This window comes from Mugil cephalus, chromosome 3 (assembly GCF_022458985.1).
Source record: "Mugil cephalus isolate CIBA_MC_2020 chromosome 3, CIBA_Mcephalus_1.1, whole genome shotgun sequence".
Lineage (NCBI taxonomy): Eukaryota > Metazoa > Chordata > Actinopteri > Mugiliformes > Mugilidae > Mugil > Mugil cephalus.
The window spans coordinates 28,394,292-28,406,292 of record NC_061772.1 but is presented as its reverse complement, the minus strand read 5'-3'; the positions used below and the strand labels follow the sequence as shown (position 1 = coordinate 28,406,292).

The following is a 12,001-nucleotide window of genomic DNA, read 5'->3' as shown; positions in this document are numbered from 1 at the left end:
AACTAAATATAGAGCCAGTTCTCAACACATCACCGTCATCATCATCACTGCATAATATCTATGTATCGCTCTAATGGAGACAAAGACACAGAGCCTCGCTGTGGCTTCTATTCCTGACTCCAGTGAGTCACGGTTCTGTCTATAACCTGGAGGTGACAGAGTATGAGCAGGTGTGACACCTGGATTCAAACTGACTTTTTATTTTAGAAATGTGTGACTGAGCAGTGCATTAAAGCACAACTCTGATGTGTTTCCATTTTGACAGAAATATCTTTTTTTCTGCCATCTGACAGATATTCAGCATCTACACTTATTTATGCAAGTATTATAACAAGCTATGTTTCAGTTAAAGATTTTACATAAAAAATAAAACTTATGTCATAAAAAATGACTACGTTTTAGGCCACACTGAAAACCATTGTCACATTTTTGGATTTAGAAATAATCAAGAATCCTTGAAGTTAAAACGTGTGCAACCTGGTCACAAACTCGTTTACTGGGTGTGACAGGAATTAATGCAGTAGATTGATGAAGGATGGACCATTTTACTGTGATGATGAGTAAAATACTGTAGAATAATCCCACACTAGTAGTAAAACAGGTTTGCACGGCCCCGCGTTAGCGCTGTATGCTCATGTGGAACATTTACAAAATTAAATGTTATCAAGATGAAATGAAGAAATGGGGACAATTACTGTTTCATTTATTTTTACATCTTTATTAATATTTAAACATATTTTAACTGCTGTGTCTGTAATGTCAATAGCAGCACAATTGGCTACTGTAATAATTGTAGTCCGGAGCGCAAATTTTTTCCCCTCATTCATAAAAAAATAAAACTGGGGACATTTTTGGGGACAACTTTTGCCGGGGGGCAGGTCATCCAAAACGGGGACTGTCCCCAGAAATCAGGGACGACTGGTCACCCTGAAAAGAACTTTTTTTTTTTAGCACAAGTCTTCATTTTTCAGACCTTTCCATCTTCACCTCACAGTGACCCAGTCGCACCATGTGTGTTTAGAAGCACTACATTGAAAATGGTCCGGTCTGAAACAGTGTCTCGCGGTGTAGGGTTCCTAAAGCTGTGTAATCAAATACACCGAATATGCCAGTATATTAAAAATTAATACCATAATTGAAAAAAAAAAAATACTGCCCAGCCCTAGTTGGTACAAATATACGTCGCGGCCTCAAGTTTGACGCAGAATTGAACAGGTTTCTCTTGCCTTGTTTCAGTTCAGTTCCTTACTTTTTTATTTATTATCTCTAATCTGCTTCTCTTTTTTGTGACAATGAACATCTTGAATGTTGAATAAGCGTAAGAGGACGAGTCCAGATTGTTACTGTGAGCAAAGAAGAGCTATTATCTGCATCAAATCACGGAGACCGGAGGTTTGGAACGACTCTGAAACAAATAAAAAAAAGTTCCATCAGGCGATTGATCACTGACGTACAGAACAGCAGACGTCCCGTCAACAGAAAGCTGTCCAGTTCAGTCTCAGAGGACCAGCAGCGTCTCTACACCACGTCTCAGGAGAGAAAACGAGAACACACACTTGAGCCTAGACTAACACACAGTAGAAAACAATGCAGATGAAGGATCCCAGTCAGAGATTAGTGGCAGTAACAGACTGAGAGAGCAGATAAAAACCACCGTGAAAGATGCTGCTGCAGTGGACGAACTTCACCCTGACCAGGGAGAAGCCGGTCTACGTTCTTAGTCAGAGACTTGCTCCATTTTCTGGTTTCATCTTTCAGAAGAAGAAGAAGGAGAAGAAGAAGAAGAAGAAGAAGACGTACTGACGTACTTAAAGACCAAAGAGTGCTGACTGTCATGGTTGAAGAAACTCACTGAGAAACTGTACAGACCTGAACACGCTTGTGAAATAATGAAACATCACTGCCTCCTTGTGGAGGAAAAATATATATTTGATGACTAAGAAAGGAAATATCTCCAACATAATGATCATTAGTCAGACTTTATTTCCTTTACCATTCATTCATTCTTTCATACTTACCATTCTTTTACTTCATTGCAGGAACAAATAAAACATTAAAATGAATAAGAACGAGACATTTTGTCAAAGTTATTCTGATAAAATGATTAAAAATGATTAAATAATTGTCTGTCTGCTCATAATTCACATAGATGACACAGATAAGGAGCCATTTGTCCCGGTAAAGTAAAATGTTCACGTAATGTTCTTGGTTATGAGTTTGAGTTTGTACTTTTTTCAAATTCAGTATATTTATAAAATATCAAGACTTTGAATTTATTTATTTTAAGGGTCAGATATGCTTTATGCTTTAAAGGGTTTTACATCCCTGTGCTGTTAACTTTAGCTGCGAGGATGGTGCAGACGCTCCATCCACCACTGATATTTGTCCATTTCCTTCATTTCATTTTCATTCAACTTTCATTTTTTCCATCATTTTACTTTATGGCTGCGTATGTGAGCAACATTTTAACAATTAAAAGATCAATCATCACCAAATCAAATCAGTGAAGAAGTTACCAAACATTTTAAAATCAAATAAAAGATGATTACAGACAGAAGTCCCTTTAATGGAGATAAGATAGCAAACTATTCATCATCACAGAACAACATATGCACAGAAATGCAGTAATATTCTTTCAGAACAACAGTTTTTAGCCTTTGGTTTAATCCCGATGAGCTCAGCGTTGATGGATCTGGAGACTCTTTCATTCTGGTTTGGAAAAAAAAACACAAAATTCAATGAATAGTGTGACAAATTTGCTGGTTATTACAAATATCAACAGTGTGTGACCTAATATCGAAGACTTAAGAGAGTCTTATTTTTGTCCTTACAGCATTTATAAAGCCTGTTGACGCGAGCGATGTCGTTGGGGCTCATCTGTGTAGCCGTCCCAAACGCAGCGTTGGTATCAGACTTGTTGATGATGGTCGGGAGCCCGTTTCTGGAGAAGGCATATCTTAAAGAAGACACAGACACATGTGTGCTTTAAAACAGTCTGAAACGCGACGCTTCTTTCTCCTTTTTTTCCCCCTCTAATAACAATCCAGTACAATTTTTTGGGAAGACAAGAACAGTTCATGCACCACACATGAAGCAGATCATAATGTGCAGCTCACACATTAATTCATCACATAATAAAACACAGAACACACACCGGGTAATGAGCTTTTAATCCACACCGACTATTGTGAATAAATTACAGCTGCTCTCATAGATAGAGCCCTTAAACACTTATAATAATCTGTGAAATAGCTGTAGTTGAACTTAAGTGCCACTCACTTGCTGTACTGCATGACAGACATGAAGTCGTAGGGAGTGTTCAGGTTGTTAGTGTTCTCCTTCTGGAAGTTGGATTCTCTTCCTGCACAGAGGGACAAGAGCAGACAAAGTATTTAAAGCTCAACTCAACTCAAAAATAATCAATCAACCAATCAATCTTTATTTATAGAGCGCTTTGCAGGGCCAACACAGAGAGAAACAACCACCCACACCTAGGGTCAATTTAGAGTCACCAATCAGCCTAACGAGCAGGGAGAAAACGCTGAATTGTGTGTAGTTTCCCAGAGTCTCTGCTTTCATTTGAGGATCCTGGTGTTCGACTGAGTTGAACGAAAGCGCGTCTCACCTGGCTGAATGTTCTGGGTGAGGATCTGGACGTACGTGTCCCTGTCGGAGCGGACGTGCTCGTGGTGGAAGCCCAGGGCGTGGAGAACCTCGTGCTGCACCGTGGACTGGTACAAACAACCCCTTTTCTTCAGGGAGATGCGCTGTCGTCCTCCCACGCGGCCCAAATAGGACCAACAGCTGACATGCACACACAGTGACGTCAGTAAAACACCACAACACCACACCGCACACAACAACTGACCTACACAGAGAGTGCGCATGCATTCCTACCCAGATCCAGAGAAGAAGTAGATGTAGCTGCGGTGCCACCACCTCTTCCAGACAAAGCGAATGCAGGTGGACTTGTGGAAGGTCACGAGGCCTCTGATGATGATGTTGCGCTCTGCTCTGCCTGCATAGAAAAAGAACAGGTTTTATCTTCTCCTCCTCCTCCTCCTCCTCCTCCTTGTTTTGCTGGTGTGTGACGAGAGGAAGCTCTTGTCAAGTTTATACATCCCTTCCTCAGCGGACGAGGAAACACCACGCGACACGATCCACGCCGCTGTTGCTATGCAACTGGCCAAAACAACCACATCACCTTAGACACTGTTTTGCCAACTACTTTTGTACATTTGTTCGTGATGCTAATTCTGCAAATGTTTTTGATTACACTGATTATTTTATTTTACTTTTTTTTATTTTAACCTGCTCTTATTTCTTATAGTGTTACTTTTATGTGCAACTAAGCTACTGTGACAAAGTAATTTCCCTCGTGGATCTTCAAACTAAGTCTAATAAAACGTAGTTATCATTACAGATCGTTCCCTCGTCCTCTTTGTTTTTCATACCAATGAATTAAGAGTTATAGTCGTCTCTATTTTGTTAATCGACTTCTTCACTGGCATCACTATGAATTCCTCACAGGCATAGTTTTTACAGTAATATAACTGGTGTTTAACATTTGTTAAATTGATTGCATGATACATTTATTTGAAGATATATTATTATTGAGTGCAAATAATAATAACATTAATAACAAAAATAATGAGCAAAAGTTGAGTTTCACGTGGGAGAATTCATACAAAACTATTTAGTACTACAAAACTGAATATCCCTGGAAACTGCAGGAAATAGTTAAAAATCAAGCAACAATAAAATATTCTAAGATAAAAAAAAGCGACATTAACAGATGTATATTGAAAACTAAAGTATAAGTAAGCTTAAAAAAAACAATTCTCTCACATTGCAAAAAAAAAAAAAAAAATAGTTTTTATTTTAATCAGAAATGAAGGACACTGAATGAAAAAGACTCACAAACCTCAGCGCCTGCGTTTTACGTGGCTTTAAAAACCTGCTTGTCTGCTTTTACTCTGCTAATGTGCAGACGAAGTATGTTCAAGATTTAGGACTGAGAAGCAAAAACACAGTAACCAGTTCGTCCAGCGCAGGAGCAAAAAGCGATTCTCTTTCAGCACCATAGACAGCGACGGCTCTGGTTCTACATCTGCTCTTACGAATGAAGATAAGAAAAACGTGATAACACACACATTTCATTTGTAAAATGAAATGCAAAATAAATAAATAAATATGTATATATATATATATGCTGATATTTAAGGTTTACAGTTACTTTTCATGAAGGTGAAACCTAAAATTACGATAAGATTGAACTTTGAATAAGTATGAATATATTAAAGTGTATAATGTATCCAAACACTGGATGAGCAGCTAAAAGAGTTCATAGTATAAAACACTTTTTTAAATTTACATGCAATATATTCTATATATAGACTTGTTTTGTTCTCATGAACTGTTCATCGTCTATATTAACAACATTTGCAAATTATTAAAAAAGTTTAAATTTATATTATTTGCAGATGATACTAATAGTTTTTATCCTGAAGATAATTTAAAACTGTTGGAGGAGAAATGAGCAAATTAAAGATGTGTTTGACAGGAATAAATTGTCATGTAAACTTGAACAAATAAAAAATAATGTTATTTAGTAATTGTAGAGTGAAAACAGAAATTCAGGTACAAATAAATGATGAGTGCATTAAAATAAATTCTTGGGGGTAACACTAGATTATGAGCAACTCAAATGGGAATCACATATTAAGCATTTACACAATAAAATCTCAAGAAGTATTTCAGTTTTACAGGTCTTAGATGACAGGTCACTCCTCTGCTGTTTCCTCATCTTACTGTTTCTAATGTAATAACTACAAGAGTTCACTACATTCACTGTCTATTCTACAAAACAGAGCAATAAGGATAATTCACAGCTACAAGGAAGTTCTTTGTAGTTCTTTATAGCTCTTTATAGTTAGTATAAATACTGTTATTTTGAATTTGAGACGTTTTTTCTTAAAATATTTTTTCTGTAAATAAAGATAAATCCCAGAAAGAAACTTCTCATGTCAGGAAGTTGTCTGTGCTGTGGCTGTTTTCTACCAAACTACTAAAACAATTAACTCTTTATACCTTTAAATATCACATTTAAAATAAATGCATTTAAAAAAATCAGAATGACTTCAGTCTCTTTCACTGTATTCAAGGAAATCTTGTGTAGATGCAGATTTCTGTCTGTATTTTAGTTCTGTCTTGAACCGGTGAAAGCTCAGGTTGGAGGTGGAGTTAGCGGGGTGGGGGCGGGGTGGGGGGGGTGGGGTGGGGGGGGTCTTACTGTAAGCAGAGGAGATGCGGACGGGCACGTAGGTGTATTTTCGCCACAGCATTTTACGCCACTTGCATCCTTTAGCAGTGCATGAATCTGCGTTCCTGCGTAAATCGCGAACGATGTCTCCGTGCACCACCTGTGATCCTGCAGCACAACATGCAGACACGCACTTCATTAGCAATTATTACGTCTTTCTTTCTTTTAAATTATCTGCATAATCCAGCAGAAAAAAAAAAACTAATAAATAAACATTCACTTTTACTAAAAATCAGAAAAATACAAAAGATTAAAGCAGCAGATCATCATGTTTGTGGGAGACAGTTATGATCTCATATCTATTAATTCATTATAATAACTGTTGGGGTTTAGCCAGAGTGAAAGGTTTGACCTGCACTATGTCAAAAATATGTCAAAACTAAAATCATCATTATTCTCTGAAGGAATCAATGAAAGTTTATTTGAACGCAGAATATCCACAAAGTAAAGAAAACAAAAACGACAAAACTTAACACATTTTCATGTTCAAAAGGAACAGGAAGCTAATTAAATCCCACCCTTTCTCCCCATGTTAAATTAATACTATGATAAGTTATAAAATTAAACTTCATTTACTGTTGTGCTCGTGTAAATTGAGTTTTAAATTTATTAAATGAACTAAAACAAAACAACTATGTCCATCTTTACTTTTTTTTTTTGTTTTTTTGCCAAAACCAAATTTGCACAATTGTGAAATTTTTAGGTATTTTTCTGCTCTTTGCCGGAGGAGTTGTTCCACCTTGTTCGTCTTCCAAGGGCGTCGCACTGGATTCAAGTCCAGCCACATACCATGGACCAGGAGCATTGTCCAAGTGTTGTCTTCTTGTCCTCTTCCTTTGTCATCCTCTTATCCCGTCTTAGTTTATGTTCTTATCCTCATTTTCATTTTTTTTATCGTCATTTTCCTTTTTTTATCATCTAATCTTACTTTATTGGATCTAATCTCATTTCTCTTTATTATCTTTTTACCTTTGTCCTATTTTATGATCTAATGTCATTTCATCTAAACCCGTCTTATTTTATTGTATTTCATTGTCTTCTGGTTCTTATCTCATCTGATCTCATTTTATCATCCTGTCTCATCATAAGTTATTTTCTACTCCTCTTAGAAATCTCTTTCTTCTCCTCTTATCTTTTTTTTTTAATTTTTACTCATCTTGTCCTTTTTGTTTGTTTATCTTGCCTCATCTTATCTTTTCTCTTCTTATGTTATTATCTTCTGTCTGTATCTTATTGTACCATATTCCATCTCATCTTGTGTTTCTGCCGTCTTGTCTTGTCTTGATCTGACCTTATTCGATCTCTTCTCTCAGCCATGACAGTACTTAGAAAGTATTTTTGTTAACCTTGCACTAAAACATCCTCATGTCCGTTTCATACCACGTGCTGAGTGGTGTAAAATTTCTCACTTACCAATGTCAGCGTTGGCCCTCGCGATGATCTCGGAGACGTCCATAGACTCGTCTGAGGGGGAAACAGAGGAAGTGAGTCATTAAACTTTGAAACCATCCACATCTCAGATGCAGAAAGGATTTGTTTTTATTTTACTCCTGTAAATCTGGAAAATCCTCTGAAGTATTAAACTCACCAGTTTGATCTCCGGTGTCACTCTGCAACACAGTCACAAACACAGCAAGTTATATTAATCACATTTTCTCAGATAATAAGTCAAAGTCAGATGGAGATATCTATTGTTTTTTTGTTTGTTTTTTTGCTTCTCTTCTTCTTTGCTTTGCATCTGTTCAGTTAGATCTCATTTACACCTTATCTCAAAAATGCGTTATCACTTAGATTAAGATTTTTTTAAGTGAAGCTCTTATTTTGAAGGCTGCACTGTTTCCACAAACACTGTTTCACATCATCAGGGAATTATACTCACCAGACAAACGGTCGTCATTGACAGGAGAAGGAGGAGGAAAGTTGGAGTCATGATGACAGCTGCCTGAATCTCAACACTGTTCGTTTTCTTCAGATTTTACTCTAGTGGATAAACAAAGTGCAGCACCAGGCGTCTGACGCTGTGTGCAGCAGGCGTCCACCACCTCTCTGCTTATATAAGCAGCTCACACAAGGTGTGGCGAACGTCTTTGATCATCTCCTTTCTAAACCAATGCTTTGTCAAGTCAAGCAGGAAAACTAAACCAACAACATAGTAGCTCAATTGCTCATGAAAAACCACTAATGAGAACCACAAGTAAAAAGAATAACAGGTTGCGATATTAAAAACAAAAGTTTATACTTAATTTTATTCATATAAAAAATAATATATATATATTATTTTTATTTTTATTATTTTATATATATATATATATATATATTTATAATATAAATAAAATGTAAGTAAAAATCTTATCATATATGATAAAAAATAACAATAAAAAAATAAATAAAATATAATTAAAAATCTAATAAAATAAGATAAAAAAATAATAAAATATAAGTAATAGCATAAGTAAAAAATGTACAAAATTAAACACGAACAAATGTGCAAAAAAAGAGATAGAAGCAAATATACGTTTTATACGTAGGAAGGATTGATAAGTATAATAAATAATAAATAAATATATATAATAAATATAAATAGTGAGCATTAACATTAATTAGATGGAGCTATAAACTAAAGACATACAGGTTTCTGGTTTCATTTTTATTTATTTATTATTACTAATGCAGTTATATCTAAATATTATTTCATTGAGAGCTGCTTGAGGAAAAGTACCCAAACTCGTTCTCCAAGAAGTTAGAACACAGTCAGGTTGTTCCGTCTGATGTAAAACACAAAGTGCTCATAGGTTTGTGTCGCCTGAATGTGTTTGTCACCGCTGTCACTCTTGTGATGGAACAGGTGAGTTTAAAGGGTAATTAGGTGTCACTTTCAGACTTGATGTCCTGATGAGGTCTGGTCTGGTTGGTCCCTCAGGAATGTCACATAACTGCATGTGTGTGTGTTACAGGAAGTGTCATGGCATTTATGGAAACTCCAAAATCTAACTTGTAGATTATTATATGTGTAGGAAATGGCAAGTGTTGAACAAGTAAGTTAAATTGTGTAATCATGTCTTTTTGCACTACATTATACAGGTTAATGTTTTCCGTCCAATGTTACTGCAGGAATATATAAATATGTTTACATCCTGGTACAAATGAATAACTTAGTAATTATTATAAACGTTATAATGGCTGCTTTGTGGTGGGGAGGCGCACAGCTGTTTGCCTCAGTCTCACTCGTTTGTCTCAGCTCAATAAAGATTTATAACACAAAACAGAAGTTACATTAAATATTTGATTTATTAACAACGACAAAAAAACAAATAGAAAGACCTTCAACAAACACACCATTTGTGCATATATTAAATAAGATTTTGTTACCTTGGCTCACAGTGGAGTAGACACACAGTTTGGCGGCTCTTTCCGTGGAGGACATTGAAGACATCTATCTATTCGGAACCATGATCACAGGTCTTTTGCTGATTGGATCAGGCATTGCCCTGATGTATCGAGGAAATCAAAAACCGGTGACAGCTGTCCAGAGCCCCATAAAGCCGCCCGGCGTGATTGTCTGCACTCAGACCGTGGCTATTCAGAACTTGAACTTGGAGAAGCTTTCAGCTTTGGAAAAGGAAGTGGATCAATTCAGAGACCAGAATGGACAAACATAGTAGTCGTACAAAAGAATGCATCTACTCGCACCAAGACCAAACAACCCTAATCTTATCTGGTTCAGGCGCCCTCACACAGCACTGGCCTCAGACAAGGAACAACAGCTGCTGGAACAACAACTCCCCTGAAGATCACTGCAGTGAGACGCTCCTGCTGATAGTTGACTCTGTTTGGGACAAGATCAAGGTTGTCTCCGGACTGAGGCACTAAGATTGTGATTCCAAGCGAAGCGGCTCTCCAGGCCAACACAGACACACATATATGGACAGATATGCAATCACACCTCGTGTCCCACCATCCAACGTCTTTGACGCTTTTACCGCCAGGGATGCGCCGTAGTTGGCTGTAGAACGGATGGCCGTTTGTTTGCACTGCGTTCCTGTAATTTCCCAAATTTGTGGGACAAATAAAGGTTGACTGATTCTGATTCTGATTCTGATTTATCTACAATACACATACACATAATATAAATGTGCTTTACAGGTTAATCTGCGGTGGCTGGAAAGAAAAAATAGATTTATTAGATATTTATTTGATACCTCTGATTAACTTGAATCAGTTTCACCTGATGACGCCACAGTGATGATGGAGGAGGGGGGAAGGGGGACGGTGAGAGTCTGAAACAATCAGAAAGAGCTCATCCATTCTAACATATACTAAACAGCCACGAGAAGAAGAAATAAATGATCTTGCAGCGTCTGTGTCTGTGAGGGTACTCCAACATCTTCACCTGTTTTTGAAGCTGAATGTTTGTATTTCCCGACGTCCCTGAAGGCCTCTCCTCAACCCATAGCACCCAAAGGCCCCTCACTAACAACACTGTGTCACTGGACACCACAGGACACCCTCAGAAGGCCCGTGTCCATTGTTTGGTGAGTCACAACTATTTTGGAGGGAGACGTACACAATATTTGGAAGGTGGTCATAATGTTATGCCTGACTCATATTTTATTGTATATATTGTTTTGTTTGTGTTTTCTTACTTATTCTTATTCTTCTTTCTGAGTCTGTACAACTCAACAGTATAACAAACCACAGCCTAAACAAACACCGAGTGACATTTAATGCAGGAACACATTCACCATGTGTCCCTAAAAAAACCGGCATGCCAGTAAGTGTCTATGTAAATAAATAAAATGAAGTGTACAAGTAGTTTCTTTCTGTGCTCTGAGGTTTCTTGTTCAGCTGGTTGCACCAGTCTGAACAGTATAATTATTAACACCACTGTGACTGCTATAATGGACTTTTACTGTAAAGTGTTTGTGTGTATCATGTGTCCTGTGGCACAGAGCCATCACATGTGGTAAACACTCTCACACACGTTTTAGTGAACAAAGTCACCAGGAAAATAAATTAAGATGTTTGGCTGGAAAAAATACGGATGCAACGTTAGACCCCAAGTCTTTCCTGATCATATCCTGTTTTTAAAGCAATAAAACACTTTTTAAAACTCATCCAAGTGAGTTTATGTTGTGTGACTGGACCCATTTTAGTTACTAGCTTTCCTTCCAACTCATTTAAGGGCGCTGAGCAAAAATTCTCACACTTCTCTTTAACCTGTGAATCATGAATATAGGTTACAGTCTCAGGTCGATGCATAAATGTAATTTTATCTTTGTTTTTTTTCAACGTAAATTGTTTCCCGACAGCTGGGATAAGTCCAGCCCAGTCCTCCTCTAGAGCAGTGATTCTCAACCGGGGGAACGTCGACCCCTAGTGGTCCGTGGTGTAATTGCAAGTGAAAATAAAATCTTTTACAAAAGATATGACATTTATATAAATAGGATTATTTCACTAACTACAGAGGGTAACATGATTTTTTTCTCTAATTACATCTGTTTCACAAGTGTATTTTTTTTTTCTTTTTTAAATGTTTCAAATAATGAGGCTCCTGTTTCAGTGGGCATACACCATTCATTTCTTAACAGCGCTCTTATTGTGAAACATCTGCAGGACGGAAACTCATTAACGTCAGGTTAGCACGTGAAATAAATTTTTGATCTACGCTGAGGATAGAGG

General features: G+C 37.1%; 1 protein-coding gene across 1 annotated transcript; it reads right to left on the bottom strand.

Annotated features, from left to right (window-relative positions):
- Nucleotides 1-1,960: 1,960 nt before the first annotated feature.
- On the bottom strand, nt 1,961-8,366 carry LOC125005261 (hatching enzyme 1.2-like). Its single transcript, XM_047580459.1, has 9 exons — nt 8,202-8,366; nt 7,911-7,932; nt 7,736-7,786; nt 6,293-6,430; nt 3,898-4,018; nt 3,626-3,804; nt 3,280-3,361; nt 2,832-2,956; nt 1,961-2,709 (listed from the first exon to the last, which is right to left on the bottom strand). Coding segments are annotated over exons 1-9 (771 nt in total). The 5' UTR covers nt 8,253-8,366; the 3' UTR covers nt 1,961-2,707.
- Between the last annotated feature and the right edge of the window lie 3,635 nt (nt 8,367-12,001).